Source organism: Rasamsonia byssochlamydoides, assembly GCF_041956645.1.
Source record: "Rasamsonia byssochlamydoides strain NRRL 3658 unplaced genomic scaffold VTN77scaffold_42, whole genome shotgun sequence".
Lineage (NCBI taxonomy): Eukaryota > Fungi > Ascomycota > Eurotiomycetes > Eurotiales > Trichocomaceae > Rasamsonia > Rasamsonia byssochlamydoides.
In genome coordinates, this window is record NW_027192425.1 from 1 (window position 1) to 14,810 (window position 14,810).

At 50.1% G+C, this 14,810-nt stretch overlaps 7 protein-coding genes across 7 annotated transcripts; 3 read left to right on the plus strand and 4 right to left on the minus strand.

The window, feature by feature from the left end:
- Positions 1 to 126: 126 nt before the first annotated feature.
- VTN77DRAFT_5762 (uncharacterized protein) lies at positions 127 to 533 on the minus strand (the record flags this gene model as incomplete). The annotated part of the gene is made up of 2 exons (XM_069421965.1): positions 127 to 435; positions 492 to 533. The coding sequence occupies 2 exons, from the start codon at positions 531 to 533 to the stop codon at positions 127 to 129; spliced, it is 351 nt and encodes a 116-aa protein (XP_069276640.1).
- Positions 534 to 1,501: 968 nt separating this feature from the next.
- On the plus strand, positions 1,502 to 3,266 carry VTN77DRAFT_5763 (uncharacterized protein; the record flags this gene model as incomplete). Its single annotated transcript, XM_069421966.1, has 5 exons — positions 1,502 to 1,586; positions 1,652 to 1,702; positions 1,752 to 1,899; positions 1,946 to 2,725; positions 2,786 to 3,266. The coding sequence occupies 5 exons, from the start codon at positions 1,502 to 1,504 to the stop codon at positions 3,264 to 3,266; spliced, it is 1,545 nt and encodes a 514-aa protein (XP_069276641.1).
- Positions 3,267 to 4,091: 825 nt separating this feature from the next.
- VTN77DRAFT_5764 (uncharacterized protein) lies at positions 4,092 to 4,838 on the minus strand (the record flags this gene model as incomplete). The annotated part of the gene is made up of 4 exons (XM_069421967.1): positions 4,092 to 4,325; positions 4,397 to 4,637; positions 4,732 to 4,759; positions 4,829 to 4,838. 4 exons carry the CDS (start codon positions 4,836 to 4,838, stop codon positions 4,092 to 4,094), a joined length of 513 nt encoding a protein of 170 aa, XP_069276642.1.
- Positions 4,839 to 6,206: 1,368 nt separating this feature from the next.
- Positions 6,207 to 8,037, plus strand: VTN77DRAFT_5765 (uncharacterized protein; the record flags this gene model as incomplete). Its single annotated transcript, XM_069421968.1, has 2 exons — positions 6,207 to 6,379; positions 6,438 to 8,037. The coding sequence occupies 2 exons, from the start codon at positions 6,207 to 6,209 to the stop codon at positions 8,035 to 8,037; spliced, it is 1,773 nt and encodes a 590-aa protein (XP_069276643.1).
- Positions 8,038 to 8,573: 536 nt separating this feature from the next.
- On the minus strand, positions 8,574 to 8,928 carry VTN77DRAFT_5766 (uncharacterized protein; the record flags this gene model as incomplete). The annotated part of the gene is made up of 3 exons (XM_069421969.1): positions 8,574 to 8,668; positions 8,741 to 8,830; positions 8,907 to 8,928. The coding sequence occupies 3 exons, from the start codon at positions 8,926 to 8,928 to the stop codon at positions 8,574 to 8,576; spliced, it is 207 nt and encodes a 68-aa protein (XP_069276644.1).
- Positions 8,929 to 9,485: 557 nt separating this feature from the next.
- On the plus strand, positions 9,486 to 12,029 carry VTN77DRAFT_5767 (uncharacterized protein; the record flags this gene model as incomplete). Its single annotated transcript, XM_069421970.1, has 3 exons — positions 9,486 to 10,195; positions 10,249 to 10,484; positions 10,534 to 12,029. 3 exons carry the CDS (start codon positions 9,486 to 9,488, stop codon positions 12,027 to 12,029), a joined length of 2,442 nt encoding a protein of 813 aa, XP_069276645.1.
- A 1,822-nt stretch (positions 12,030 to 13,851) lies between these two features.
- VTN77DRAFT_5768 (uncharacterized protein) lies at positions 13,852 to 14,409 on the minus strand (the record flags this gene model as incomplete). The annotated part of the gene is made up of 1 exon (XM_069421971.1): positions 13,852 to 14,409. The coding sequence occupies one exon, from the start codon at positions 14,407 to 14,409 to the stop codon at positions 13,852 to 13,854; it is 558 nt and encodes a 185-aa protein (XP_069276646.1).
- Between the last annotated feature and the right edge of the window lie 401 nt (positions 14,410 to 14,810).

A 14,810-nucleotide genomic window follows, 5' to 3' on the forward strand; every position in this document is an offset into this window, starting at 1 on the left:
GGTGGGGGGGTTGGGTTTACGCAAGAGGTAGACAAAAAAACAAAAACAAAAAAATTAAAAAAAAATGAAAAATGAAAAGAAAAAAAGAAAAAACAATACAAGTATGAATGATTCTGAACGAATGCTTCACGAGTACAACCGTCGAAGCTGGGCAATGTCGCCGTCCGATGGGACCTTGTTCCCCTTCCACGTATCGCCATCCATCTTCGTCATGACATTCTTTCTGGGTCCAACTTCCAAAAGCCTTTTCCCTCCAAAGTTGCTTCCATACAGCATGATAGAGTCCCAGTCAATGGCGTTCCCATCCGAATCTGTGGGGTAGTCACTGCTCATGGGCAAGAGATCATACGCACTGAGGCCGACGCGACTTGCTTCGGATTTGTCGCTGCACAGTTCGTTCATGTCGTAGACTGGTTCAATGTTGTCATTGTTTTCCTTGGCAAATTTGTCGTAATGGGCGAGATTTTGGCAATTGACTAGGATTTCATCACCCGCGCTCTGCTTCCGATGTTCATGGTAGAGTCCGAGAGCATGGCCGATCTCATCCACAGTCCTGGCTCATTCATTCTCTCGTAGAGATACCGAACGAGACGAGATGTCCGTTGTTTCTTGTTCGTCATTTAAATAATAGACAATATAACATTTTATGAATAAAAAGCTTTACATAAAATTTTACCAACCTTATAGGACTAAAGCTAGTTAAAAATCAATTTAAAAAAAAAGGCCTATAGAAAAAAAGAAAATGTAGTCAATTTTTAAGATAACATTATTTTTCATCGTACCATTACGAAATATATTTTTATCAAGAAATGAAATAATGAACTATGCAGGTTTCGCGGGAAATGGGCTGTAGTTTCAGACTTGCTGACGCTACATATGTCGATCTCCATTACCTATTTAGGTAACTGTCGGTTGTCTAGCGCGACGATCACCCGGCGTGGCTGGCCTGCTAAACCGAGAAGGGCAGTCGAGTCGTCAACGAGATGACTACGGATTTCTGATCAGGACGTAGAAGTACTCCGTACTGTAAATAATTGACTATATAGTCCACATAGTGAGACTGATATACGGTATGGAGTAGGTCCTCTCCTCTCAGCCTGTGTGGGACTCTGGGGAAGTGCCGACGCCAATGATGCCTGCTCATCTCCCCCACTTCTTCAAGATCGCTTTTAGGCTTGGTGCCCTTAGATGATGCCAGCTGAGGATGCATTGCAATGTGATGAGATACTGCAGGAATCAATCAATCTGTCTGTCTGCGTGCTGCAAGGCTGCTTGCTTGGCAGAATGGAGGTCGCTGTTTGCGGTGCAGCAACCTAACTGGCAGAGCGCATCCGTCAATACGTCACTCATCATCATCCCCTTCACCTCTTGCCATTGCATGCCAAAGAATACCTTTTCCACCGCCTCTCCCATCTCATTCCTGCCACTAACCTCTTGACGTCAGTTGCATGATCGATTTTATGAGATCGCTAATCTCTTCGAATAACAAACATCGCCCAGCATGAGATTCCGCTGGGCCACCGGCCTGCTGGTTGCGCTGGCAGCCTCGGAGGCGGTTGGGGCGAGCAACTGGTTCAGTAAAGCAGGTATTTCCACCTGCGATGTGCTGTTTTGACGATGCTACAACCCTAGCAATGCTGATACGAGTTAGTGTACAACAAATGGCATGAGACGGAGTTGGAGCGATGGCTCTCCGATCACGGTAACCAGCTACCTATTCTGCTGAAGTACTTGCTCTGAACGGCCAACAGACATCCCATACCCCACGCCCGCCGACCGTAAAGAACTTGAGAACATCGTCAAGGCCAACTGGGAGTCAAAGGTCCAGATTCCTCTCGCCCATGCTTCCGAGCAAGCTTCGGAGCAACTCAGTAATGTGAAGGACTGGATTTTTGACAGGTAGGCGCGCTTCTGCGCTTGCCTGCTCATTGCTAACTGAGTCTAGCTGGTCGGACTCCCAGCTCAAGGCGTTCCTCGACCGACATGGCATCCCGAATCCCAGCCCACGGAAGCGCGAAACTCTGCTGCGGGCCGCTCGTGACAACTACGAGGCCATCGCGAAGAAACTCGGCGAGACGGCTGCATACCCCGGCAACTGGCTCTACGAACAGTGGTCGGACTCGGATCTGAAGGAGTGGCTCGACGAGCGAGGATGGCCGGTCCCCCAGCCGTCGACCCGCGACAGACTCATTGCGGCCGTGCGACGTCAATCCCGTCTCGCCAGTTTGGCTGCGAGAAACGCTGCCTCATCGGCATCTGCCTCGGCCGCTAGGGCTCAGACGACACTGAGCGACGCCCTCTTCAACGCGTGGTCGGAGTCGGATCTGAAGAAGTTCCTGGACGAGCACGGGATCAAGGTACCCCAGGGCTCCAGACGGAACGAGCTCATCGCGCTGGCACGCAAACATCGCGCTTCACTGCTCAGCGACGCGAAGACGAAGTCCGCCTCGGCCGCGAGCATCATTGGCGCCGCTACCTCGAAGGCCGGTAATGAATGGGCTCGCGCGACGGATGACGCCAAGCTGAGAGCCGAGGAGGCATTCGACACTGCCGTCCAGGCGTGGTCGGATTCCCGCCTCAAGGCATACCTGGATGCGCGGGGGATTCCTGTCCCTCAAGGATCGAAGCGCGATGAGCTGCTTGCCAAGGTCAGACTGTACAAGCACAAGGCTGCAACGGGGAACACGGCCTGGACGTTTGACACCTGGACTACGGAGAACCTGAAGTAAGCAGCAATCCCTGGAGTTTCTGACTCAAGAGCGCCAACACTGACGTCTATCTCTAGGAAATATCTGTCTTCCCTGAATCACAAAGCCGCAGATCGCGTAGGCGCCACCCGCGATGAGCTAGTCAAGCAAGCGCAGGACGCATACACCCGGGCATCCAAAGCCGGCGGCGCAAGCTACGCGTCCGTGACATCGTACCTAGCAAAAGCGACCGAGGCAGCGAAAGACACAACCTTCGAGAGCTGGTCCGAGTCCGATCTGAAGAAGTACCTCGACTCATACGGCCTCCCGACGTACCAGGGCTCCAACATCAACCAGCTTCGCGCAGCGGCGCGGCGCAACGCGCAGTACTTCTACTACGGCACGACGACGCCGCAGGGCACGATCCTGGCGTGGCTCAAGGACAGCGCGGGGTGGCTCCTCGAGCAGTTGCGGATCGGGGCGTCGAGTGGGCGCGCCCGGAAATATGGCCCTGCTGCTGCGGAGAAGGTCAAGGGGAAGGCGGCGCAGATGACGGCGAAGATTCGTGAGGAGCTGTAAAAAGAATCCTCCTCATCATATCTCCTTCTTCAGGCACAGAGTTCATATCAACGGTAATAAGTCATAGTACTTATTACCAACTACAGTATGGTAAATTGTATGATATGGTATGACAGATGGACAGCAAAGATCAATTGAACAAAACGAACAGAACAATATTGATGAAAGAATGGAGGACAGGATGGTATGGATGGATGGATGAGTGTCACGACCTGGTTTGTAGCATTCCTATTGTTTTTTTTTTCTTTTTTTTTCCGGCTTTCTGTAAAGCTTTGTGTCAATATCCACTCTTACTTACGTGTGAGAAAAAGTGAACAGAGAACAGTGTGTGTGTCTAGATATGTGTGTATGTATACTGTACCTATTCCAGCCTTTTTTTATATTATCCCGTCTTGTCGAGCCCTGTCTTGTAACATCGTGAAAGACAAGAGAATTCAATTTTGTAGATTTCATTGCGCTGCATAATGATGACCTAGCTAGCTAGCTGCCCAGATTCCTATCCACCCATTTCAATCATTTCAAGTTCGTCAAGATAAACAAGTTAAGCACGTATGTATGTACAGTACATACACATCAACGCAATAGGTCAATCAATTTTTATATTCATCCATCCATGTGTCTTGTGAGATCGTAAGAAGAATAAAAAAAAATGCTTGGCATGGAAGATAGATGCATGCATTCATTGCATGCTGGACGCCTTTTCGACCTGCAGTCATAGAGTCATGGTCCAGTCCAGTCTCCAATATATCCACGAAAAATATATCACGCACTATATAGCCGAAAATCGCAGTTCCCGTACTGCTTCGTTGTTCAGGGAAAACCTCCTTAAGAAGATTTTGGCGCCTCCGGATCACCCTCCGCAACCAACTTCCCCACCACAAGGTACTTCTCCAGGAATCGCTCTTCCCATCCCTTCAGGTTCTCCCACTGTTCTGGAGTCAGATCCGAGAGGTCATCCAGCGGTCCATGCAGGTCCTTAGTGAGCATCTCCTCGTCGAAGCTCTGGCAGGCCAGACCACGGGAGGCGTCGCGGCCGGCGAAGTTCTCGTATGGTCCGCCCTGTCGTTCGTTAGGTTGTGGTTAGCCAACGACTGGCATTATGACAGCTGACGGAGATTCGTTCAGCATACCGGCCCGTAAAAGTTCTTCCCAGGCGTCACGTCGAATACTTTCCCCCTCACGGCGAGATAGACCGGCGCTCCGCCCGCGCCATTGAAAGGAAGCAAGGTGGAGGGAGTGAAGGTGCGGAAAACGACGGGAGCCGGTCTCTCAGGTAAAGTCACAGGGCGCTTGGGTCGGAGGAACTGGTAGTAGACCAGTACGAGGAACAGGGAGAGCAGGATCAGGTTGATAGGCGATGCGATGGACATCCTAGAGGGAGGCGACGAGAGGTTAGTCAAGGAGAGGCCGACGGTGTTGATATTGCTGAGATCGCATAGTGACTAAATAGTCATGAACTACTCACACCTCGGCAGGTTGTGGAACGGCGTTCTCTGCGGATGAAGACAATCAACCGTCAGCAAAGGACGGATAGCATCAAGTCGACAAAAACGCTGCCATACCTTTCTCCATGGTGAGTTCCAGTGACAGACGAACTGGTAATTATTCCTCTTCCTGGTCTGAGAAGCGGTGTTCGGAAAATGGTATCTAGTATCCTTTTATCCATGCGGAGCTGTCGGAGTGTCTCCACCACGTCGGATGACAATGACGGGATATCCGCACGTGATTCTGCGATCTGGGGGCGGAATTTGCACCGGCGTCGAATCAGGATCATCCTTACATTTCGGAGTACTAGATAGATGGTCCATTCCACACTTGGAATATTCCTCAGCAGGACTGGATATACGGATGTCTTCGTGGTACCTGTTACTCATCTGTGTTGTACGGAGTACAAGGGACAGGAGTTTAATGAGTTCGTTGGATGAATTTCTCTCCTTTATCTCGGAAGCGGAAGGCGATTGGTGTGACGTCCCGATGGTAAATGTTACAGCAGATCAATTCTCGCTTCTACAGTAAAAACGCCGAAAAAAAAAAGCAACTTGATTGTCAAAAATTGATGAATATAATGATATATCCACCAGTACTTGTACTCACATAATAAGATAAGGATAATCTTCAAGCTGTGGAGACCATGACGTTAGTACCTACAGTAGAAATGTGGTAAAGAGCATGCACTATACGCATCCTGTACAGTACATCACAGGCATCCTTATTAAATACTTTTCTATGAAAAGAGGCAACTTCAAAGGCTGAAGGATCTTCTACGTGTGAAGAACAGCTAATAAGTTAAGGACACGTAGGTGAATGAAGATATGCATACAGAATATTAATTTATACTGCTGATCTGACATAATAATTGCTACTGTGTCCAACCAACATCTACCACAGAGTACTCCGTACTCCGTACTCTGTACTGTCAGTAAGCACTGCCGCACAGTTCTCTGCCGATCGGACCAGGGTCCCAGCATATTCTTGGAACAAGGTGAATGAACCTGAAACGTTCATTTAAGATTAATTTCCGCCCAGCCCCATGGTCCCCGATGTGATTGTAATTAAATCTAATTTCACTGAGGGTACGACAAAAGATTCCGCTTTTCCCCGACCCCCCTGTTTGGTTTATGACCTTGTCTCTTGCAGGGTAGTCGTTCTTCAAGTTGCAGATCACTTTTTTCGCTCTCCTGATATCAGTCTTAGTTTTCCTTGGTGTTGGCTCCAGCCCAACCACAGCTGCAACGCGTTGCGTCCGTGGAACCATCCCCCACTCTTCTCGAGGCTCAAATCTGGAGAACCTCTGAGACTCTTGTTTCTCTTCTCTTTTCCCTTATCTTTTGAGATAGGTAGAGGGCCAGTGATGTTTAACCCGCCACTACATGTCCAGCCTACCCCGCATACTGACACGACTCTACAACAGTGAGAGACATAAGATATCCAGCAGACAAGATGTGGAAGAAGGTGCAGATGAGCCGCCTGCGAGAGCCAAAGACCGGGGCCCCTATTCTTGTCGACACGACTCTGGACCGTGCTGTTTTTCAGCCCATTTCAGGCAATCCTGTCGCAAGGGACCAGAATGCAGGTCATGAAGACCTTTCAAAGGATCTGCCAGCTCTGCCAGTGTGAGGATCCTCCACATGATTCAGGGAAATATGACTCATTTCTATTGTCTATATTTAGTGAGGCGGAAGATCCAAACGCACCGCACCCTGGGCGTCGGGTCCCATCTTCCATATACTCCAGCGATCACCCTGATTCAAGCGCCTTTATCCCGCAGCAAACCCCTTCAGTTCGCATAAACGCAGGTTATTCCGAGTATGCAGCACCCGACATTTCTCCTCCAGACTCACCTATTGAGTTCGACGGGACCCATCGTCAGGACAGTCCAGATATATCTCCCATCAGCGATACTCACAAGCAGACGTTCCCTCTGACTCAAAAGAAGACCAGATTCGACAGTCAATTGCCCGTGTTGCGTAAGGACACTCAACTTAGCACTCCGTCCAGGCAAAAGGCAGCTGGCTCCTCATCAGCTCTACAATCGTCGCCAGGCCAGGGAAAGACGAAATGGGATAATGTGTCAGAACCAACTACTACCGACTCTGAGAAGACAAGCCGGGTGATTCCCATTGACTCCCCTTATCAGCGGCAAGTTGAGTCCAGAACATCGGCAAAGCAAGGCTCTGGCCTCCTAGGCGTCGGGAAGGAAAAATTCCAAGCTGGAAGGATATTTTTGAAAGGCCGTGATCAGGACAGCAAAGACAAGAAGGATTCAAAGCAACCTCGTGAGCCGTGGAAAGGCGCCAGTGGCCGTTCTCCCCTTGTCAATCCCATCGAAAGCAAACCAGGAGCCCGGAAATTTACCCAGCGGGCAAGAAGGGATGCCGCGCAGCAGCCATCACCCTCCGACTTGAGCTTTTCAAGGGGCTATACGATAACTACGATTACGACGGGTAATGACAGTGACAGGCAGCCAGCCAAAAAGCGAACGGAAGATAAAAAGAACACAAGGACTCCGCAGTCCTCTGCAGCCCAAATGTCTTCACAGGAAGCTATTGTCAACCCAAGTTCAGTCGGAACGTCAGGAGGAATATTCGGAAACCTGAACAATGCGCGGACTAATCCAGCTCCAGAGTCTCGTTCCAACGAGAGCACGTTGCCGCGACTTGATCCCGTGGAAACTGATCTGGCCTCCGATTTTCAGGACTTGGGTATCTCCAACGAGCCTGGAAGCCGGTTCAGTGCCACGACTTATGCAACTACAGAAGCTGGTCCCTCTCCGCCTGGGAGCTCTGGAGCTGATGCCGACGCCGACGCTCCTCCCGTGCCCACCGTTCCGACATCGATCATGGACAGAAAACGTCCGATTCCCAGTGCGAATGCCTGGGCAAAGAGCACCACTCGAAAGCCGACCCCCTCTGCCACCGCTACTCCCGACGGCGACACATCCAAGGCGTTGCCTCAGAGCCCTCCGGAGGTGCAGGCCCAGAATCGTATCGAGACATTAGAAGCGAGGCAGAAGGAGCTTGCTGTTCGCAAAGCAAACATCAATACCATCATCTATGAGCTAACGCAGGTCATCCAGCCAAGCTCGATTGCTTACGACATGGCCACCAGAGACGAAGTCAAGAGAACGGTCACCAGTCTGAACAATGAGCTGGCCGACATCAAAAAGGAAGAGCATGAAATTGGCTTGAAATTACTCCGCGCCTGGAAGAAACGCGACCAACTGGACGATTATGAAGCGACTACCTTATGGGTCAAGCGAGTTACTAGCTGAATGGCATACTACGAATAAGTTTGGACTTTTTTCAACATCTGCAGTTGGTTTGATGCTATCTAGATGTGTTTCTTGTACATTTTTTTTTCTCTCTTTGGATTTGTATGATTCATAATGACTCCGTCAAGTTTCTTCTTTGGCACTTAATTACCCTGAACGGCTTTTATGCATGAATCCATTTCCGAAAGCGGTCACTGCATTGCGTTTTTGAAACAGTGACGATACCCTTTTCTGGCCCTTCATCATGTGAAATTGACCATATTGCATTGTATGTACTCTGTACTTTGACTGCTTTCCCAATACCAAAATATGCACATTTATCCATCCATCCATACATCCATGAGGTATCGCACGCTAAGTAAAATCAAAAACCCAATCCACCAAGACTCTCAACACGCTCCAGCACGTGTTGGTTCTCATGGCCCATAACTCGTTGAATCGTAAGTCCCCGAACGCCAATGTCTCCAGCCGTCGGAGAATGCAAACCGAATCGCTTTGTTGCAATATCCACCAAAGCCGAACTGGCGCGGAGGAAATCATTTCTTTCCCGACTTCTTGATGCCCTGCTGGCCCGTGTTCAATGGTCCCTTGGCCTTCGCTTTCTCAGCCAGCTCCTTTCTGGCCTTGGCCTCTGACAACCACGCATGTTAGTCGATAGAACTCTGTGCAAATCAACTCGCAGATCTTCAGGTGCAACACTAACCGGCCTTCATCTTCTCCTTGAAGGCAAGATCCTCCTCATCCAGCTCCTTCTTCTCCTTCTTGGGGGCCTTGAGGGGCTTGGCTTTGCCGCCTGCACAGGAACAAAAAAGAATGTGAGCGAAGGTGCTCATGAAAAGACTTTTAAAAGGGTAGCAGAAAAGACTGACCTTCTCTGGAGATACCACCCATTTTGAAGATGTGCGTGCAGAACCCTTGGGTTGCGATCAGCAGAACTGCTTCAGATTCGCTGCAGAGCAAAAAAAAACTGGAGCGGGCTGAATTTAATTAATAACCAAAAATGTTAATTAACTGGGCGCTTATCAGGCATGGAGGAGGCCTCCGCACGTGTTGCTAGGCCCAACAAGGCTTGGCGCTAAATCTTTAATCCGACACCGACACGACGTGACAGCAGTGGGACCTCACTCTCTCTCTTGACCATCGTCACCGTGGAGGATTGCCGTCTGCCAGCGTGGTTGCTGCTTGCTCCCACACGCCTGTTGTCAATTGCATTGTGTTTCTTTGAGTGAGAGACATTCACACATCTCTTCTCACATGAATAGGTGACGTCAAAGACGAGGAGCAGAGGCAGACTTATCTAGCCGGTTGGATTTTCTCAATCTCACCCAGCTCTTGTCTCGTGCAATACATTGCTAACCAGCATATTTTTGACCTTTTAAGCTCCTTCGAAGGATCTTGGATAGGTTCTGCCTGTCAAGGTGATATCATTCAAGCGATAAGCCATCACCATGGCTTCTCGCAGGTCGGGATCTCCATCGACCCCCTCGGAGGGTGAGATCATCGAATCAGGTTCAGAGACGAAGGCAACTACGTCGCAGACTTCTGTTAATGGCACCAATATTGACCGTCGCACCAGAACTAGCCCATCGTTTTCTCCCAGATCTCCCGCCTCGGTGACGAGATCGCCACGCCCACGGAGGTCCAGGTCGAGATCCAGGTCTAGGTCGCGGTCTCGCTCTCCCTACCGAGACTCTCGAGGAGAGAAGCGACGACGCGACGATGACTACGACGACAGACACTTTCGGCACGGCTCGCGGCGCTATGGGTCGAGATACGATGACAGACGTTACGATCGCGGCTATCCGCCGCGGCGGCACAGAGGCTATCATGACTACGATCGAGACGTTGGGTACGGTGGTGGGCTTCGATACAATGACGACTACGATGGACGCCGTGACAAGCGTCCGAGGACGCGCAGCCGTTCTCCTCCGTACCGGGACGTCAGAAAGCCCAAACAGTATAACGTCGACGAATTGGATACGACGAGGCGCAAAGAGTCGGTTGCAGACGACCGAGACAGGAGGGCTTCTACTGAACAGTCAGTGAGCGAACGGGGCAAGACCCCAGTCGTCGCTCAAGATGTGAGACAAGAGGCTGAAACTCGAGAGCATCAGGTGCAGCAGGATTCTAGCAAAAGCGATTCTCGTCCAGTAGTTGAGTAAGTTGGCATTCCCTGAACTTGAAATTGTTGCTAATAGTATCTGTATCCAGGCCGGAAGTCGCAGCGGAAGTTGCAGCCGGCAAGAACGCTGCTCCCGAAGAACAGGAGCCCGCCGAACCTATGGATGAGGCTGCCCGACTCGAAGCGCGACGAAAACGACGCGAGGCTATCAAAGCTAAGTATCGAGGCCAGGCAACACCTCTACGCTTGCAGGCTTTACACCTCGGAGCTGAGAGAGAATCTTCCACTCCTAGTGCTGACACTTCTCACGGAGATGGCGCATCTGGTTAGTACTGTTTCACCTACTGTCGTATCTCGCTGGCTAACTTTGTCAGATTCTGTGTCTCCTCAAGCCCAAGCCCAAGCATCGCCAAACGAAACCCTAGACACCACTGATTTCCAAGTCACAAAGGATGCTGATCTTGCTAATACTGGTGTTGAGCCCATGGAGGGTATCGAGAAAGATGAGCCTTCCGCAGCAGACTACGATCCCACTCAGGACATGAGAGAAGACAGGGCGAGGCATGATAAGAGACGTTTCGGTGATGAGGTATCTGCCACGGCCTATGATGAAACGAAGACGACAAAGCAAGATGTTCTCATACCTGAGTCTGTCGAGCAACCACAACAACAACAACAACCGCCTGCAAAGGCCCCCGCGAAGGATCCTTATGACATGTTTGCCGAAGACGACGACGACATGTTCGCTGAGGAGCCTCCGGAGCCGGCTCAGCGGGCACCTGCGAACGCGAAGGGAGCGATTCCCCAGCCGCAGGAACTCGACATGAGCATGATGGACAATTGGGATGACCCAGAGGGTTATTACAATGTGATGCTGGGTGAGTTGATCAATGGGCGGTATCACGTACAGCAGAATCTGGGCAAGGGGATGTTCTCGTCCGTCGTGCGGGCGACGGATTCCAAGACCGGGAAACTCGTTGCCATCAAGATCATCCGTCGTAATGATACGATGAGAAAGGCAGGCATGAAGGAGATTGAGATTCTGCAGCAGCTCGCGGCCGCCGACCCGGATGATAAGAAGCACGTCATCCGATTCGAACGGTACTTTGATCACAAGGGACACCTCTGCATGGTCTTTGAGAATCTCAGCATGAACCTCCGCGAGGTGTTGAAGAAGTTTGGGCGCGACATCGGCCTCAATTTGCGAGCGATCCGCGCCTATGCGCAGCAGATGTTTCTCGGATTGGCCCTCCTTCGGAAATGTAATATCCTGCACGCGGACCTGAAGCCAGACAACCTGCTGGTGAACGAACAGCGCAACATGCTAAAAATCTGCGATCTCGGATCCGCGTCGCCGGCTTCAGAGAATGAAATCACGCCGTACCTCGTCAGTCGCTTCTACCGGGCTCCCGAGATCATCCTGGGCATCCCGTACGACTACGCGATCGATGTCTGGTCGATCGGCTGCACGCTATACGAGCTGTACACGGGGAAGATCCTGTTCACAGGACGCAACAACAACCAGATGCTGAAATCCATCATGGAATGCCGGGGCAAATTCCCGCCCAAGCTTCTCCGGCGCGGGACGCTGACGCATCTACATTTCGACGAAATGCTCAACTTCCAGAGCACAGAGGAGGACAAGATCACGGGCCGGGTAGTCACGCGCGTTCTGGACTTCAAGAAGCCGACGCGGGATCTGAAGACGCGGCTGATGGGGAAGGGAACGAAGGGTCTCAGCGATGGGGAGGCGAAGGACCTGGCGTTGTTTGTGGATCTGTTAGACCGGTGTCTCAGCTTGAACCCTGAGAAGCGATGCACGCCGATGGAGGCGCTGAAGCATCCGTTTATTGCGAGACCGAAGGCATAAATCATACATAGATGGATACGCATAGCATACACTTGGTACGGTGCAGGATAGGACAGGAGTTCAATTTAATTCAACTTTAGCTTTTTTTTCTTCCAAGTCTCGAGTCTTTTTTCTTCCTTGATCAGCGTGATGGAGTTCAGTTAACCTTACTTATATATCTGTCTCTGTCTGGCGGAAATGAATAAATGAGATAAATAAGGTGTTGATGGCGTTTGTCTTTCTCTTCCTTCATCAGCTTGCTCACTTGATTGATAACTTGGTTGCATGCATGCTTCTTGCTTGCTTCTTATCTTCGCATCGTATCAATCGTGTCATGTCAGTCATATCAGTCAATCATGTCATGTCATAGATGTGGAAATCAATATGAATACAGATACATATATGGAAATAGATGGGCGTCTATCCATCCATCTATCCTCGCAAGGCTTTGAGTCTTAATTCTAATTCTCAATACTCTATTCTTAATGCTCTATTCTTAGTCTCAGTTCTCTCTTATTTCTCTCTTAATTCTCTCTTAATTTTTTTTAAATTCTTCTTAAATTCTTTTTGAATTCTCTCTTAATGCTCTCTCAATTCTCTTGCACTGCTCTGCATGTCCATACATACATTACATAGATAGATAGACAGATAGGAAAAAAAATCATTTCATCAATTATCAATTATCAATGTCTTAGAGTATGACTTCTTCACGACGGACAGACAAAGAGACAGGATGGGTAAAGTCGATTGATCACTTGCATACATATGTATGTACATATATACCAGCTTCGACAATGTCCTCATGTACTGTACATACGTATGTACAGCTCGAGACTATTTTTCTGTACCGTACCCAACGTTGGAACCGGGGGTTGACTCGACTGTGTTTTTGTCTTTGCGACTTTCCCCTCTTCATTCATCGACTTCATCCAGAAGGAAGTCCATAGAATAAATAATATGAAAGGAATCTGTGTCACGTTGACCGCCTACCTACCTACCTACGTTTTTTACCCGTCGTGCAGAACCTAGATAATTTCTCGTATGTTATATAATTTATTATATATACACAAGTAGAAAGGCAGAAATATTCCGTTCAAGTCGTGTCATCCAGAACCAGCCTGGATAGATAGATACCTACCTACGTAGATAAATAGACAGACCCACAGAGTAGACAAAGCATAGTTAGGAAAATCGTCAATCGTCAATCATCACCTATTCCAGCATTCCTTTCTTACTGACCATTTTTTACGTCTTCTCCTTCTTCTTCTCAACAGGATGCTTCTGCAAACTCTCATACCACTGGATCGTCGAGCCGGTCAGGAAAGCCCATGACCCCCAGAAGGTGGCCAGTGTGGACTGGTACTTGACGCCGGGGGTGCTGTTGGTGCCGGGGCCGAGGGCGCCGCAAAGCTGGTGGAAAGTCCAATTTTCAACATTTCGATTAATTAATCAAGATCAAATCAAGGATTTGCTATGTATCAAGCAGGAAATACTGACTGGGTGGGGTGGCAAGCAAGATTTTGGCTTCTGTTGCAACTTGCCCGCAAGGAAGAAAAGAAAAAAGGATAGAAGGGGACAAACCGTAAAGCCGACGCCACCCATCGTATTCCAGAATCCCACATGCCAACCCAAGATATGAGGCGCAGGAATGTACCATTTCGGTTGCGTTTCGATGGTGAACAGCAGTCTGTGATGAAGTATATTCGTGTTGATATTATTGGTTAGTAAAACTCGTGTTGTGTCAGTGGAGTCAGTGGCAAATTTGATCTGTGGGCACTGGGCTGTGCAAACAATGATAACGAACAAGATAACTTAAACTGCGAATCCGAATCCACAAGATAACTTAATTAATGCTGCAACTGCAACTTACCCACTGATGATGAAGCAGGACCATCTGCGGAACCCAATACACCCCATCCGTGAGTCCTTGGCTCATGTGGTTGAGGATGCCTGGCAGGCCCGTAAATCCGCATGTCCAAAACACCGTGGCACCGATCAGCTGGGTCAATGACGCCAGAAACCCCAGTTCGTGGATGTAGTGCGATCGCAGCTCTGCCAACGAGGGGAGCCACTCGAAGGATCTGCCAGCTGCTGGAGAGGTAGCGGCAGCAGGTCTAGAATCTTTCTTCTCATCTTGCCCGACAAACGAACGCGGATCCGCGTGGTGATGGAGGCAGTCAGCCTTGTCGCCCGGCTTCACCTCAACGTTTTTCAGCACCGTTTCCAGGGCCCATCCGAAGCAGCCAATCTGGTTCTCGTTGACGGCCTCCAGCATCAACAGCACGCTGCCGATTTCGAAGAGCGTAGTACCGTCACGCCTCCGCCGGTCGACGTCTCGCCAGGGAATTCCGACTGCGGGTTCTCGAGCGGAAGCCAGACGAAGAAGCCATTGGTCACCCATACGGCCGATCCCAGCGTGAAGACGACCGCCACCAGTAAGACACGTCCCAGTAAGGGCAGGAGGCCCTTGAGCGTGGCCCGCACGGTGGCCGTCTTCTGCGGGAGAACATATCCGGTCTGTTCAGGAGGCGGCGGGCGGTGATATCGAACCTGGAGAGCGTGCCGTCCTTTCCTGTTGTCTCTTGCTCGCCAGAGGTGCTCAATCTGGGCGGCAGGAGCGGATTCATGAAGGAGATGGGGCCCGAGACATGGCTGGGCAGGAGCTGCAGGCCGGGATGATATCGAAGAGGCTGTCTTTCCGGCCGGAATGCCTGTTTTCGAGGCATCTCGTCTTGATGTGTTGACGAAAGCAGATATGAATTCAGATGTTGTATTACTGACAGGCGATCATGTGGAGATAGA